The 16,833-nt window shown below is 34.8% G+C and overlaps 2 protein-coding genes, 1 long non-coding RNA gene and 1 pseudogene across 5 annotated transcripts; 2 read left to right on the plus strand and 2 right to left on the minus strand.

The window, feature by feature from the left end:
* Window positions 1-25: 25 nt before the first annotated feature.
* LOC105157847 (U-box domain-containing protein 52-like) lies at window positions 26-4,013 on the minus strand. The gene is made up of 8 exons (XM_020692491.2): window positions 3,890-4,013; window positions 3,092-3,180; window positions 2,839-2,960; window positions 2,514-2,708; window positions 1,674-2,241; window positions 1,443-1,541; window positions 899-1,297; window positions 26-823 (listed from the first exon to the last, which is right to left on the minus strand). The coding sequence occupies exons 1-8, from the start codon at window positions 4,011-4,013 to the stop codon at window positions 26-28; spliced, it is 2,394 nt and encodes a 797-aa protein (XP_020548150.2).
* Window positions 4,014-7,973: 3,960 nt separating this feature from the next.
* Window positions 7,974-12,060, plus strand: LOC105157779 (protein phosphatase 2C 50). Of its 3 annotated transcripts, none has more exons than XM_088878627.1 (5): window positions 7,974-8,184; window positions 8,825-9,801; window positions 10,202-10,552; window positions 10,672-10,777; window positions 11,001-11,641. In XM_088878627.1, exons 2-5 carry the CDS (start codon window positions 8,953-8,955, stop codon window positions 11,045-11,047), a joined length of 1,353 nt encoding a protein of 450 aa, XP_088734753.1. In that variant the 5' UTR covers window positions 7,974-8,184; window positions 8,825-8,952; the 3' UTR covers window positions 11,048-11,641. The 3 variants fall into 3 exon arrangements, with proteins under 3 accessions (XP_088734753.1, XP_088734752.1, XP_011072555.1); XM_088878626.1 differs by having other exon boundaries at window positions 7,976-8,184; window positions 11,492-12,060; XM_011074253.3 differs by having other exon boundaries at window positions 7,976-8,184; window positions 8,964-9,801; window positions 11,492-12,060.
* A 137-nt stretch (window positions 12,061-12,197) lies between these two features.
* On the minus strand, window positions 12,198-13,505 carry LOC148788729 (uncharacterized; annotated as a pseudogene).
* A 165-nt stretch (window positions 13,506-13,670) lies between these two features.
* Window positions 13,671-14,980, plus strand: LOC148788730 (uncharacterized). Its single transcript, XR_016064654.1, has 2 exons — window positions 13,671-13,885; window positions 14,144-14,980. It is a non-coding gene; the product is annotated as an uncharacterized LOC148788730 (long non-coding RNA).
* Window positions 14,981-16,833: the final 1,853 nt, after the last annotated feature.

Here is a 16,833-nt window from a genome sequence, read left to right on the forward strand (position 1 = left end):
GAATGAAAGCTTTAGCCTTGTGAAGTCATATATGATCAAATCTGTTCTCATTCACCTGACTCATAGCCTTAGGTGAGTTTCCTTTAGAAGTTTGACTTTGAGAATACTTATCATCAAATCTGCCGTCAGGATTATTTTGTGATCCTAGGTCTCTTAGTCGTTCCAGTTCAGGTAATATGACTGAATCGAGATCTGGTCTGTCTCTCCTCCTCAATTCACAGCACTGTAAGGCCAATTTTGCAAAGGATAAAGCCTCATTCACTGGCCAGTCATGGACTGTTGGATCAAGTATCTCTGCGAAGCGGCCAGTGTCTATTGCAGTCTCAACATAATGTGTCAAACCCATAGCAGGTTTGGCCGTAATAATTTGCAGTAACATTACCCCTAAAGAGTATATGTCTGATTTTGTTCCCAACATTCCAGTTTGTTGGTACTCTGGATCAATGTAACAAAATGTGCCTGCTGCTGCTGTCATGTGATACTGCGTAACACTATCTGCTATAGATGGTGGAACCAACCTGCATAGCCCAACATCACTAATCTTGCTCACGTAGTTTTTGTCTAATAGAATGTTTGCAGGTTTGAGATCTCGATGCACAAGGGGCTCGGGCCTTGTCCGATGAAGAAAATTCAAGGCAGTGGCGATTTCTGCAGCTATTCTAAAGCGTATCCTCCATGATAGGGGACGACTGCCCTCTCTGCAGAAAAGTCTGTCTTCTAAACTCCCATTTTGCATATACTCATATACAAGGCAACCGTACTCAGGACAGGCACCCAAAAGGATAACCATATGGGGATGTCTCATGCGGCTCAGCACCTCAACCTGTACAATGTCCATTGTGGAGAAATTACAAGATAAGATTCCAATTAAAAGAATCTGTGGATATAAGGAAGTTACCTCTCTATGGAACTGCTTTTCGCCTTGTGAAATGTCTGGCCTGAGAACCTTAATGGCAACAGGTGTGTGATCCAGTGTAGCTTTAAAAACAGGCCCATATCCCCCTTCACCGACCTTTTCTGAACTGGAGAAGTAATTTGTTGCAACTGCAATTTCATCCATGGTATACCTTCGGTACCGAATCTCACTGTATGCTAATGCATCGATGACCTTCTGCTTCTCTTCAGCCTCTTTTTGGAACTTCATCTCTGCCTGCTTTCTCTTCTCTGACTCTAGCTCTGCTATGCGCTGTGCCTTATATGCTACTTCAACTGCAGCCTTACACTTTTGCTTCTCTCTCTCAACAATGGCTAATGCAGCCTCTTGGGCATGCTGAACCTCTTCTAGTTTATTTGCCTCCTTCGATTTCCATTGGGAAATGCCTCTTACCTGGGACATGTAAATTGATTCATAATTTAGAAGTTAGAATAGCATAACTAGTATCATGAATATCATTGTAATCATGAAACTATGTTACCATGCAGCGTATTGTAAATGGATATACCTTATCTTTGGCAGTCACAGCTTCTTGACAAGCCATATCATACTTCATTGTCATTTCCTTCAACTCTTGTTTCAATCTCCTCAACTCATCCTCTTTTTCCTGGAATATATGCAATCTGGTGAGCATGAAGCCTCTTCTCAAAGTTTCCAGACATGTTAGAAGGAGGTTTTCTAGGTTAAACCAATACATTTATCATTTTTTCTCATACAATAACTAAGCTGTTTAACTTACAGCTGCTCTTGATGAGCTGGAGCTCCACGAATCTGAAATTCGGGTCTGGTCTAGAATTTCAAAGGAGACATCCGAGGGGAAACTCAGCACCTCAGAATGATCACTTGATTCAGACACAGAATAAGACGTAGTATCCTTGGTTCGAACCTCAAGATTCAGATTGTTCATGGACTGTAGAATTGCTGAAATCTTGCTGCCGTGCTGCCTGTTGAGTGGAGTCATGCGACCAAATTCACTGTCACCACCCCCAGAATCCTGGGACGAGCTGTAATTGCTGCTATAGACAATAGACTCGTTACTAATATTTGCCGACTCCGGAACTGCCAGTCCCTTACCTCCGTGCTGCTTTTCCACAGCTTGAAGAGATTCACTGCTGTAAAATAAATTTTGATGCGAAGGTGTTTTGCTGCCAGAAGGCCTTTCTCTTGGGATAATTTGTTGATACTCTCTGCTATTGTTCCATGAACTCGGAGGCGAATAACTGTTGCCGCTATCCACTGATGCTCTCGGCTGATTGCCTCCATCCAGATATGATGGATCAGAGGCAGCACTTTTCCAACTCTCCTGACTGTAATCAGCGATTGAAATTATCCAAGTCATTTTGGCTCGGCAAAGTTTGCTTGTCACCACATAACACATGTTGGAAACTAGTACACATGCATCATATATAAAGGAGAGAGGTACTAGCGAAACGTATACAGGCAATCTGTCAACTTCACATATTCATGATTTTGAATCTTTCTTGCTGCTACTTTATGAAGTGAAGGTTCTATATCGTTGAATTTTTTTGAAATATTGGATATTTTGATAGAAAAGGAGTTTATAAGTTTCTTGACTTACGGATGAAATTTTGCAGGATGCGTTCCTTCAGGCGAGAATGCATTCCTGGGGATGGAACAAGTTGCACTGCTGGGAGTCTCAGGTTTAGTTGATGACTTAAGTTTCTGCACTTTCCCCTTTGATACAGCATACACTGTGCAAGAATCAGGTGCATGTTTTACTACAGAACTCGGAACATCTGTGAATTTAAATGCCCTGAAGAAGGAATAAGATGATGATAAACACATTTCATCAGCGAGAAAAAGTTCAAGATCAATCAAGAATCCATTTCAAGCACTCTGTTAAGGTTCAGAAACAAAATTTAAGTTGTTGAAAAAAGATATACCTTGCTAGGGCACCTCGGCTTGAAGCACCAAGGACAATGCTGGTGACAGCGTTGATGCCTATATACTCACAAAGCTTGTTTGCAACATCATGGCCATGGAGCATCACTTCCTTTGCGCGGACCTGAAGTCGTTACAATCATGAAAAACCAGGTACTTCTAAGGTATACATGCATCATGCGTGCATGCAAATACTATTTATTAGACGTATGTAATTGGAAAAACGTAGAGATGATGATAGTTGTCCGAGTTTACCCCTTTCCGAGCGCAAATACTACGATAAGAAAGGAATAACTGCTTCGCTTCAGCATGAGTTGGTTCGCGGCCTTCTTCGGGTATATCCTCTGCACAGCATCACCAAACTAACAGCTTCAGAATGCTACAACTATAGAACAAATACAAACATATGTACTGCATCCTTTGTAATGAAGAATTCTTGGGCTGTCTCAGGATTAAGGATCCAATCTTAGAGACACTCTCTCGAATTTAGTTGTGATGTCCCTCAGTTTTACAAAATTACATAATTATCCATTGCATTCATGTTTCACATTAAAATTCTCTCTCTCTCTTGTGGGTTAGAATGTTGAAATTCTTCCAGATCATTCAGTTTTGGAGGAAATTTTGTAATGTAAAACATAATCATTTGGGCTGCATATATAATAATTTTTTAAATTCAAAGATTTGTTTCTGTAATATGTAGGGTAAAGGTGTAATTATCCTTATTTGAAAAATTAAAACCCCAATTTTAACAAGATCTGTATTTAGTTCCTCAAACTTTATTAAGTCCCACATTATTGAATCTTCAGTCCAACCTCAAGAATCTATTTTTTTTTATTAAAAAAAAAACAAGCAGCAAACATTTTTTTTTAATATTGGAATCCTTTGCATACTATTTTAGAATCACCAAAATTGACAAATAAAAAGGCTAAAATAAACAAGGAATCCACGTAAAATTCATGCATGAAATTTGAATACTCTACCAGACATTTATATATATATATAAAGAAAAAATAAATTGAAGAAACCAAATATTCAAAGAGCAAGAAAACCTACTGGAATCACGACTCTGTTGGGTTCTAACATGTACGAGGATGATCTGGTTATCCCTCAACCTCAATTTCTCGACCGCCCATTTCACCGCAAACTGGCTGTTCTTGTCCTGGTCGATGGCCACCATTGTCAGTCTAATTTTCCCTTCTTCAAATGAATTTAGGTCGGGATTCGACATTTTAATATGAATAACGTAGGTTTGCTGAATAATAATAAGGCGGAGGAGCTGGACAGCGGCAGCACCAAGAGGGCTAGGGAGGAACGTTGAAGCTCAGCCACGCTGGAGGAGGTAGACGATGTTTCACCTTTTGGACCTATATTTCGGGGATAGGGTTTTGGTTTCTGGGAACACAGAAAGTTTGATATTCAAAACGATCACAATCCCCAAAATATATACTGGGTTTTATGCAAACCTCGTGCATGCATTGCTTTGAGTATCCGATAACTTTTTCAAGAATGCCCGTTTAGCCAACAACTCAACTGTCCGATAAAACTTCTTTTTATAGTATATTTTTGTCTGAATACTATTTGATAATACATACAAATGATAATCATGCATACGTATTTAGGTCAACTAGGAAAGGTAGTATATGTAATTATTGTTCAATTTTCTTTTGGTATTTTTGTATGAGTGGTGGGATATGACCTCAGACATATGATGCAATTTATGACATACACTCCAATAAAGTAGGAGGAGAATTATTTATATATATGTACGTATTTATATATATGTATGTGTATATATGTACGCATAATTAACTTATATAGATATGGTGCTACATGAATATGTATTTTAATTTGAATTAACGTACTTGTGAAATTGAAACTATAGCATCTTGTTTGGATTTAAACCTTTTCAACTAAAATATTTTTATTTTTTTATTAATGTATTACCAATTAAAAATTACATAAGAAATTATTTTTAAATTTCTGCAATATCTAATAGATCAGAAAGAATATTGTATTTTTTGTTCTCATTAATTCTAGTCATAAAAATTTATTCAAGGGATATTTAGGCTGGAGGATAATGATTTTGATGGAATTATATTGAATTTTTTATGTATGTTTCAAAAATAATTAAAGGATTGACGATAAACTGAATTATATAAGCTGAAACCTTGTTGGATATAAATTAATTAAAACAACACTTAAAGTAATTAATTTTTATTTTTGTCAAGGACTATATATATATCAAATATTATTATATAACTCAGTGCTAAAACAGAAAAATAATAACATTAGTAGCATTTGATTCGGTTTAATTACCAGTAATATATAAATATATTTTTATAAATACTTATATTTCATATATAAATATGTATAATAAATATTATGTTATTAATCTTTTTTAAGATAAACTTATATGTTTATATATATATATTATAATATGTATAAGTACAATAAAAATAACATTATTTTTTTAAAAAGATCGATATATTTGATAATTTACGATACCAAATATTTTTTCCTATAATTTATCGGACTGAATTGAGAGTTTTAGTTTAATGGCGTATCAAAATTTTGGTACAATTCGATATGTTATTATTATTATTATTATTATAAGGAGTTATAATAATGAAATAAATATGGGGAATTTGTGAATGTTGTTTGGTGTAAAGTATTTTTTAAGTGGTGTTCTAAAGGTAATCTAATTTAAGCAAAATTTTAATATAAAATAAATTGAAATTCCATTTTTTTTTTAATAAAAGCCATGAGACCACAAACCAATCCCATGAAGCCTTGTAAGGTTATTTTTCTATTGAAAAATTATTTAACAAATTAAGTAAATTGAGTAAAAATGAGGCTTTCTAGTTTGTAATAAAGTAGAAAAATATATTATTAAACTCAATTTCGGAAGTTTTTTTATTGGTACCAAGAAAAGCGTTAACTATTAATTACATTATTAAGATTTCATTTTACTCTATTAAAATGACAAACAATTTTAAGTCATACGAAACTAAAAAGTTGAATCTTCGTACTGAACCAGTAAAATTATCTCTTTACTGCCACATCACTTAATCCAAGGGCAACCACTGGAATTGACTTTCAACCTGGTCAAGATTGGTCAAATATGGTAAAAAATAGTCAACTATACATATAAAAATGCCTTAAAAAGCAGGGGTATTTGGGTAATTAAATAATTTTCCTCATCAATACTGAATCAGTAAAATTATTTCTTTCATGGATTGAAGAAAAATAAAATCATTAAAAAAGTTTTAAAGAAAATTATCTATCTATTAGTGAAATATGGATAATTCATAAAGCTATAAATAAACTAGATAAATTATATAATTAAACAAAAAAGAAATGGAAACTATATTGAAGTAAAAAATGTTTATATATATTTTAGAACAATAAAATCTTTAATTATTGAGTGTCTTTTTATACTAGAATAAATAAATAAATAGATAAAATAATAGTACCATATAAATAAGTACAATAAAACCTCTATAAATTAATACTTTATAAATTAATAAACTCTCTAAAATAATAAAATCTTTCGATCCCAACTTGGGCCTTTGTAAAAAATCATCAAATTCGATGAGATAATAAGATAATAATTTTTCAGAAAATTCCTTTATAAATATTAGGTCCCATTAAAACTCTAAATTAATAATTCATAAATATTATGGTAATTTGCTAAAATATGAAGTTTGTAATGCTTTACGCATTTGATCATTCATAGATGATTTTGTGATGTCTTTTAGAAGAAAAGACATGATTAGGTGTCATGAATTATTTTATTTTCATATTGAGATTTATATAGTATATATGTTTCATTCATCATGCATGAATATATTTAACTGACTATAATAGTTATTTAAGTGCAACGAATTAATGTAAACATGTATATTTAAGTAATTCCAATAAATTGATACATGCGTCCATAAATATAATAGTTAATTGTATACAACATAAATATATTTAATTAGTTACAAAGAATTGATTGATGCATGAATATAATCAATTAAATATATATGAATTCATTTATTTCAATACATATATACTAAATTTGTTAAATTTAAAAAGTCTCTCTTTTAATTAATAAAATATTAATTTATCAATAAATTAATATCTCTCTAAATTAATAAAAGTTTATAATTCCAAAATTATTAATTTATAGAGGTTTTGCTGTAAAAAACATTACAACATGTAGGAATTGTATGCATTCATCAGCATCTATGCAATTTCATCTTCCCTATGTATATATCCAATCATATAAATTTTTAGGGTGAATTTCATTTTTGCTCCTCAACTATATGCAATATAACATTTCACGCCCTCAGATTATAAAAGAATATACACTTTGCCCCTTTTATTGAAGAGTTTGTTCTCCATTTCTCACCTCTCTCTGCACAATACTTTGAGAACATTAAAAGTATTGTTTGAACTTAATAATATAATGATAATTTCACTTAAATTAGAAGATGTCACAAATCATCATATCATAAACTTATCTTTTTATATTGTTGGGTTTAAACATAATTTAGCATGAGACAGAATTTCAGACAATTTTAAAATTTTATTTTCTTAACTTTGATATTTTTTGAGAATGAGCGATAAATTCTCAGGAACGTCAATAATCAAACAATGGAAGAATTTTCTCAAATTCAAAATTCTAGAAAAAAATATGTCACAATTTGAGCCCCAAAAGAAATATAAAAATTAACTTTTAGTCTCATCATTTGAAAAAATAAAAAGTTGAGAAATTCACTTCACTAAAAACTTATATTATTATATTATAGAAAACACCGTATTTTTTTTAAAATTAGATTATAGAAATTGCAAAACATATATGATTTGTTCTTGTAAAATACCACTCCCCCCCCCCCCCACCCCACCCCCGAAAAAGAAAGAAAAAAGAACTGAGGCTTGCAATTTAGAGATTTTTGGTTGGAGGGGTGGGGAAAACAGGGCCAGTGAAGGAAGGACACGTGGTGTTCTTGAAGTGTGTCTCGTGAACAGTTCATGACCCCTTAAGTATTAAGTAAGCAGTGTTGATTGTATTTTCTTGGGATTTCTTCTTTTCTATTATATATATCTTCTTCTATATATATACAGAAAGCATTGATTGGAGTCAGATAATTGACTCTACACGTGGCCTCTGAAGGGGTACTTGTATTACTATAAGCTTTTCCACACACATCTCTCTCTCTCTCTCTCTCTCTCTCTTCTTCTCTTCCCTCCTCAATCCCAGAAACGAAGGGGTAAAAATCTGCAGAGAGGGCGTATTACTCAGCATACTCTCAGCCCTTGTCAGTTCTTGGCCTGTTTATGGCGCTTCAATGCGATTCCTGGTAAGAGACACCTCACTTCTTTCTTTTATTATCCACTGTGAAAGTTTTGGTTGTTGGATGTGATGGTATTGGTTCCAGTTTGATGTTAATTCTAGCTGCTTTGTTTTGTTTTTTATTTTGTATCATGAATTTGTTCTTAAAGAATGAGTCTTAATTGGTTTTTGGACAAACGTGGGATTTTTTTTTATTTTCAAGAGGCTGAGGAGGGTGGCCTTAGATCCATGAAACCCATTGTTCCATGTGGCAAAAAGTTTCCAGTTGAAGGGTTTCGTGTGAATCTTGAGGGGTTTTGTTTTGCTTTTTTCTGGGTTCTTTTCCATGAGTTTTCTTGTTGGAGTTATGGATAAGGGTTTGATTTTTGTCTTATTTTTTTTTATCTGCCTGGAGTATGTAAGGTTGGTAGTGGGAATTTGGTTTGACATTCTGGGGTTAATTCTTTAGAGGAGAAGAATTTGAAATCTAGCTGTGGAAGTCTTAAATCTTCTATTTGTGGAAGTTTAGATCCTTCATTTCATGGCTAGATCTGATTCCCATTATCCATATTGCCTTTCAAGTTGTTTTCCCTTTATTGGTGAAGCTGGTTTCTTGTAAATTATTGCCCTGATTCTTCCAGTATATCCTATTCCATCTCTTTGTTTAGTTGTTCCTGACAGTGCTCCTGGGCGGGATAACTTGTTAGCTTTCTTTGAATTGGTGCATTATCAATCCCATGTCCTGCTGAATGCATGTTTTCAAGAATCTCCAAGGTTTACAAGTTTGCTTTTGTTGATGAAAAAAAGAGGAATGACGGAAGAGATGTCGCCTCCTGCTGCATGTGAAATTTCTGAAATTGCAAACCTCAAGGAGATCGAACGACGCAATCGAGAGACAGAAACAGCTAACTTGCTGTCAGATCGAGGGGTCATGCTGGATGATAATTCTGGGTCTAGTTGGGGTGCTGGTTATGATTGTGCTAGCACTGACAAGAATGAGCTTACCTCATCAATGCTGGGGGGAAGTAAAACACATGATATGTCAGGGAGAAGAGAGATAACTGAAAATGGTGTATTGGTTCATGAAGTACAGGAAAGTGAAGAAGATGAAATTCTCTCAGTTGCTGAAGACCCAAGTAGTTTGGAGTTGTTACCCATAGATTCTACTTCAGATTTAAGTGTGCCTTTAGATACTACTTCAGACGCCAGCTTACCGATAGCTGTTGAACTTGAGGGTAGTGAGAATGGTCAAATATTTGCAAAGGTCATTAGTGTGGAGGAAAGAAGTATAAAACGGAGATTATCTGAGGATATCCTAAAGGAGGCTGCTAAACCAAATGAAGAATGTTCCAGTGGACCTACAATAAAGGCATCCATAGTTGCTGTGAAGTTATCCAGTGAAAAGGATTCCAGTAAAGGTGGTGTTAAGAGTGTCTTTGAACTGGACTGTCTGCCACTATGGGGATCAGTGTCTATATGTGGGAATAGGCCGGAGATGGAAGACGCTGTTATGGCCGCACCTCATTTCATGAAAATTCCGATTAAGATGTTTATTGGTGACCATGGTATAGATGGGATAAGTCAGAAGTTGAGTCACCTGACTTCGCATTTCTTTGGGGTTTATGACGGTCATGGTGGATCTCAGGTATGTATGGTTTCTCTATTGTAACCAATTTTATTTCTCGTCAGGGACTAAGTTGAATGGTATTTTAGTTATTGGAGCACATTCTGGAATACGCATATAAGCACAATAACGAAACAGACTGGATTTATACAGCGTGCTGCCCTTGCAGATTTATATAGCTCAAAATAATTTTTGATTTCCTTAGTTTAAAAAGTCGTTGATTGGGTAGACCTAAAATGTTATATCTTGTCTGTTAAGTACCTCTGAGAATAAGAAATGCAGCTAAATGCTGTGCCCCCGTGTGACTTCGTAAAAATTCTGCATTTATAGTAATTTTTGTCAACCATACAAGTTGTTAAGAATGTAATTAATTGCTGTCCGCTAGTTTAATTCATTATTAGCAGCATTCCGGTTTTTATAGGTAGCAAACTACTGTCGCGATCGTGTCCATTTGGTTTTGGAAGAGGAGTTAAAGAATGTTAAAGATGTTCTGGTGAATGGATGTACCAGAGACACACGACAGGTTCAGTGGGAGAATGTGTTTACCAGATGCTTTCTAAAGGTTGATGACGAAGTTGGGGGAAAAGTGAGCAGAGTCATAAATACACATGTGTCTAGTTGCACCTCTGAACCTGTCGCCCCCGAGACTGTTGGAACGACTGCTGTGGTTGCGGTGGTTTCTTCATCACATATTATAGTTGCCAACTGTGGAGATTCACGAGCTGTCCTTTATCGTGGTAAAGAAGCAATCGCGCTATCGGTCGATCATAAAGTAAGCAAAATCTTTGTTACCAATGATTATTGTTTTCTTCCATTAGTCATTTTATGAGCTTATTTCAGTAACTCATCTTATTTAATTTAATTCTATTGTAACTGCCTGTTTATTGCCAGCCTAACCGAGAGGATGAGTATGCTAGGATTGAGGCATCTGGCGGCAAGGTCATACAATGGAATGGGCACCGTGTTTTTGGTGTTCTCGCGATGTCAAGGGCTATTGGTAGGTCATGCATTGCCATATGTGTAACAGTAGGTCATCAATTTACTCTTTCCATGCATGTGCGTACAGAAGTTGCATGTTTTTTTGTTGCTTCTGACTTGCGGTACATTGTCTTTTGTGTTGCGGAGTTTATGGAACTCTTTTATCTCATTTAATTCATGTACACTAATTTCTGGTTGCCAAACCAGATAAAAGTTATCTGATCTGCTTTTGATTATCTCAGCAAATCCAGCATTGGCAGGAGAATTTCAGTACGAGTTTTTGTTGTGAAATTGCACAACAAAAACATACATTCTCTTTTTTATTTTCTTTCAAAGCTCGGATGCAAGAAGGGACAGGTCTCACATTTCTTACCTCTCTGCTCTGTTGTCATGATCCTCAAGTATTTTCTGATTGCTGGAGACCGGATAAAGCTTTCTGTTTGTGCATTTTATATGTCTTCACTTATTCTATTAGCACGGGAAAAGAAGGAACTTGATATGGTACTTGGAAGAACTTTAAATGTTTAGACTGTGTGTGATTGCTTATACGGATTTCTAATATGCTTTACAATATTTTGCTTCTCGATACATATTTTTATTTTAGTTTTTTTGCCTTCATTTTTATGATTCTAGATATTTAGCGACAATGCTTTTTCATCGTTATTCCTGAACAATATTGATGAAATTTATGCTATTCACTGAAACTTCCGCTGCTCTCCCTCATACTTCTCAGGCGATAGATACTTAAAGCCATGGATCATACCAGAACCTGAGGTCATGTTTGTGCCTCGTGCCAGAGAAGACGAGTGCCTTGTTCTGGCCAGTGATGGCTTATGGGACATAATGACAAACGAAGAAGTTTGTGAGGTGGCTAGAAAAAGAATCTTACTGTGGCACAAAAGGAATGCGTCGAACCCATTGGCAGATAGGGGCCAAGGAGTTGACCCTGCTGCACAAGCAGCAGCCGATTACCTCTCAAACCTCGCCCTTCAGAAGGGGAGCAAGGATAATATTTCTATAATCGTAGTCGACCTGAAAGCCCAAAGGAAGTTCAAGGTCAAATCTTGATATAGTTTTGTACTCTTATTGTTACATAACCAGTCCATTCATTTTTCATATGGGCTTCAAGTGTGTAAGAGAATAGTTACCGGTATGTGACATAGAAACAAGTGGGATAATGAGCTGTGTAAGAATTTTTGCCAAGAACCGCGGCAACTGTATTCTATGTAAATTTGATATATGTTGCGTTATCAGTAGATTTGGATGAATAAATACTCAGACTACACAGCTCTTGTTTGCTTATGCTACTGTGTCTGTGGGTCGTTATGTCTATGACCATGTTGTTGGATCATCTCCCGTAATGGGTTCGTTGTATGGCTCATGGCATTAAGTATCAACTGTAAGTATGAGAGAACTAAACAAGTATCAATTGTAAGTATAAACCCAACATTCTGAAAATGTTGAACCTCGAACCATTGGTGTGTCTTCTAAAGGACGGGCTTACTTATGATTGTCTGGAATTCTAGGATAGCTAAAGTGTAGACAAACATCTACCTTCGCCTCTTCCTTTTGATTGTCTGGAATTCTAGCGGGACAGGAAGCGTTGCCAGCAAAACCTGATTATCGCGAACAAACTTGCAACCTAAGTAAGTACTCATAGTAAGGTCTTAATGTTATAGGGTTCATCCGAAGATCTTTGGCTATATCTGACGGGTCGGACCGGAAATCATCAGCAAACAGGGAGAGCACCAGGATATAGCTAATAAGCAGTTTCAATTTATCATCTGGAATTCTTGTATCGTTTTGTAGCACCAAATAAAGAGGAGAACTTCTGAGACAGGATACTAGGTAATTTGTGACGCTTTGCAGATGTTACACCATCCATAGAATGCCTATCCTTGAACTTGATGAGATGAGTGATATATGACAATATGCCAGCAAATCTTCTTAAAAAATTTGAAGGAGGAGGAAAACAGTGAAGAAAAAAGATGACCTCAAACCAAAGTAACATTCCACGAACAATGTGGCTAATCTTACAGGATAGTTGATACAAATAAGAATCAGCTCTCATTCTTAATAAACATCGGAAAGAAAGTTGAGTATCCAGGAGGAAATCAAACTTTATACACATCAATAATTTGGGCTGATGGTGAAAGAAGTTCCAGTTGTTTGGGAAAAACCAGTTATGGACTGGGTTCAATTCCAGTTGAAGTTGAGTTTGGATTACAAAACAAATTTTAAGACTTTTCTACATAATTATTCATTACAATACAGCGGAGTAATCATCTCTCACGTTACAATCGTGCTGAATAAACACATCAAACTACATGAAGATCATCTGGTAAAATTACAAGTGTGTTAGGCGTGTGATGTTGTGATGCAAGCCTAAGAGATATTCCTACAGCATTTATGCCTGCTTTACTATTCTCATCACACAAAGCCTTCATATACTTAACTAGAAATTGCATTTCTTGCGATACAACCTCAATGATAATATTGGCAGTAAAGAATAAGAAGCTTGCTAAAGAGTGTTAGGACAATAATACACTTGAAATTTAATAGAGCATTGAGAGCTTAAAAGTTTCAGAGCTTCTCACCTTAACATCCTCTAATTTATCAACTCTGCTCGGATAAACATCAGGGCTCACTACTGATCCAAGGTCAAAAACATCTAGAAGATAATCCCATTCCCCTTTCAGAATTATCTTGTCGAGTGGATATGCCTTATCTGGTGAAGTGGCATCCAAACATTGCGAGAATTAGTTGTAGAAGCGATAGCTTCAAGTGCCTCTGTGTTTATCTCAATTCCTTTCAATTTCTGGTCCATGACAGGATTATGTGTATGGATATATACAATTACATATTGCTTTATAACTATAAAATATTGATAAGACTCTTCAACTCCTCCTGGGTGAGTCTGCAGTAGAGTAGAGTTCAAACTCTGTTTTCAGTTGTTTTTTCACCATTTAAAAACAAATCTACGCCCTTCACATTCTCACACAAACTCTTCTTCTTGTTTCAGTACTTGTCTCTCTGTCTCGTTGGCAAAAAGAAAGCAACGCAGTTTTCTCTTTTCGCTGGTGAAGGCAAGCATGGCATGGCAGCGGCGGCGGCGTCATACAGAGAGGTTTGTTTTTTCTATTTTCTGGCTTCTTTTCTGAATCTTGAGAGGTTTGGTTTTCCTATTTTCACGAGTCTTGGCATCGGAGTTATGATTTTGTCCTTTCTTGCATCTGTGTACGAGTTTTTGCCAACAACTGTCGCAACTGTACTCCCATATATTTATATGTTGTGTTATCAGTAGATTTGGATGAATATATAATAAGGCTATTGGCAATGAACCATCACAACTTAGATGCTGCAATTTGATTGAATGTTTGAGTAGTTTTAGGTATAAAAAGTACAAGTTGGAGCAGTGCCCGACCATTGATTCTTTACGTTCAGTAGATCGGTTCCTTGGCCTCTATCTGCTGTTGTCTTCTTTTTGTGCCGGAATCATAGGTATGAATTTCATGCTCTACCAGTATCATCAACTTTCTTCTTTCTCATGCAACTTTGCAACACAGATTATGTGTTGAAATGTACTAAGTTGAAGCAGTATTTGTAGAAGCCACACGCCTTTGAATTTCTACAATTACGTCTATATTTTGTTGTTATCTGTTGTATTTTTAATAGAAATGCATTCGTTATTCTCTGCAATAAGAAAATATACGTTTACCGAAAGTTTTATACATAGATTTATCAAAATCGATCCTATAAATAAAAATTAATTTTATATTTGAGGTAATTTTTAGATTACATGTTAATTTTTTTTTCAATATTTTACACTTTTACTCTAATTCTCGTATTAGCTTAAGCATTAGAGTGATAATATTTTGTTTTGCATTTTTTTATAATTTTCTTTTGGTGGGGTGGGGGGATGTTATTGAATCCCATTAGTTTGGATGCAAGGATATTATTTTAGCATACTCATTATTATTTTATAGTAATTTTTTTACAATATTTTGCAACTTTTTTTTAATTCATTTGTTAGTTTAAAGATTGGAGTGCTAACTTTTATTTTGTGAATGATTGTTTTGTTAAAATTTCGTAAAATTCCATTTATTTGTGCATTACTCAATAGAAAATTTTTGCACTCAACATTATCAAAGGCCCTCAGAATTTTATAAAACATTATGGCATATTTACTCACACACACACACACACACACACATATATATAATCTTACAAGTACCAAAGAATTATTGATGAAGTTATGCTGTGAACTCTAACTTTTCCTTGCTCTTGCTCCTGTTTCTGAAGTGATAGATTATTAAAGTTGTGGATCATATTAGAACTCAAAGTCGTGTTTTTGCCTCGTGTTTTAGAAGACGAGTGCCTTGTTCTGGTTAGTGATGACTTATGGGGTGTGATGACAAGTGAAGACGTTTGTGAGGTAGCTAAAAAATGAATTTTAATATGGCACAAAAAGAATGCAACAAATTCATTAGTGAAAAGAGGCCTAGGAGTTGACCCTCTTGCGCAAGTCGCGGCTGACTACTTCTCGAGCCTCGTCTTAGGAAATGGAATAAGGATAATATTTCTATAATCTTGAAATATTGCGAATAAGATTATAGAAATATTATCCATGCTTCCTCTCCGAAGGGCAAGGTTCGAGAGGTACTCGGCCGCTATTTATGCAACAAGGTCAACTCTTTGGCCCAATGAATTTGTTGCGTTCCTTTAGTGTCATATTAAAATTTGTTTATTAGTTATTTCACAAAATTCTCTATTTGTCATTACGTCCCATAAGCCATCACTAGTCACGACATGGCATTTGCCTTCTCTAGCTCTGAGACATAAACATGATTCAATATGAAAATCTTATTTGTAGAAGTCGAAGATTTTGAGGTATGTTTTACACCACACATTCAACATACTCTTTATTTAATTTTAATCTTTACCTTAATTTCCTTACTATTTGAAGCATTGAAGTGCTTATTTTTGTTTTGCAGGTTTTTTTTTTTTTTTTTTTTTATGTAACTTCATAAAATTTCATAATCTTGTACGCGACTTGTTGGAATACTTTTGCTCTCATGTTTTGGAGCTTAATAAAATTTCATTATCTTGTATGCGACTTGTTGGATTACTTTTGCTCTCAGTATTATGGAAGGCCCTCATAATTTTAGAATATGTTTATATAAGTTTACAGATACCAAGAATTATTTCATTAAAGAAAAAAGAAAGAGAGAGGTTTTAAGTGTTAATACTGCCCCGCAACAGGTTATTGCTTAAATACATGTAATAGTTTGTAATTAGTTGTTTTTCGATTTACATTTAAGATTTATGGGTTTCGATGCCCTATGCTAATTCCGTTATTTAGGAATGATACAATGATAGTTATTGTAATTTAATTTTAAAAGCAACTTATTCTGAAAAAAAAAAATCACCAATATTTCTGTTAAAATATTGATTTAATCAAAATGTATGAGAAGTAACAAAGTTTAAAACTGAAGGGCCTTAACTACCCTGGAAAACACTTTGGAAATATACCAAGAATCAAATTCATTTTTTGTATGTTCGGACACAACATTCTTAACACAAGACACTAGACGTGCAACCAGGATAACACTTATTTTTTTAACGCCCTGCCTTCTTCCAAATCCGCAGACCAATTACAATAACCTCTATGCACAGTAATGGTATTATAAACTTTCAGAAATGAAAAAACAGTTCATCTCCAAATAATTCACACATTCTGGATAATTTGGGAAATGAGAAATGATTTTTACTTTAATCAGAAACCGATTAATAAACATCTGGGAATTAAATTAATCCATGAACATACCATGAAACATCAAACGATTCCAGTATCCAAAATCAAGAACAATTTCATTATTAAATGGAATCCACCCCAAGAGCCACCTTTCAAGTTAAATACTGATGGAGCAGCTACGAAAAATCCTGGTGCGGCGGGGCAGGAGGTATAATTAGAGATTGGGAAGGAAAATATATCGCCAGTTTTGCTCAGCACATTGGGAACAAGATCAGCGGCCGACTTAAAATACATAGGCGTTTTTTTTATGAATGTCGTAG

This window comes from Sesamum indicum, linkage group LG3 (assembly GCF_026168435.1).
Source record: "Sesamum indicum cultivar Baizhima isolate 11 linkage group LG3, ASM2616843v1, whole genome shotgun sequence".
NCBI lineage: Eukaryota > Viridiplantae > Streptophyta > Magnoliopsida > Lamiales > Pedaliaceae > Sesamum > Sesamum indicum.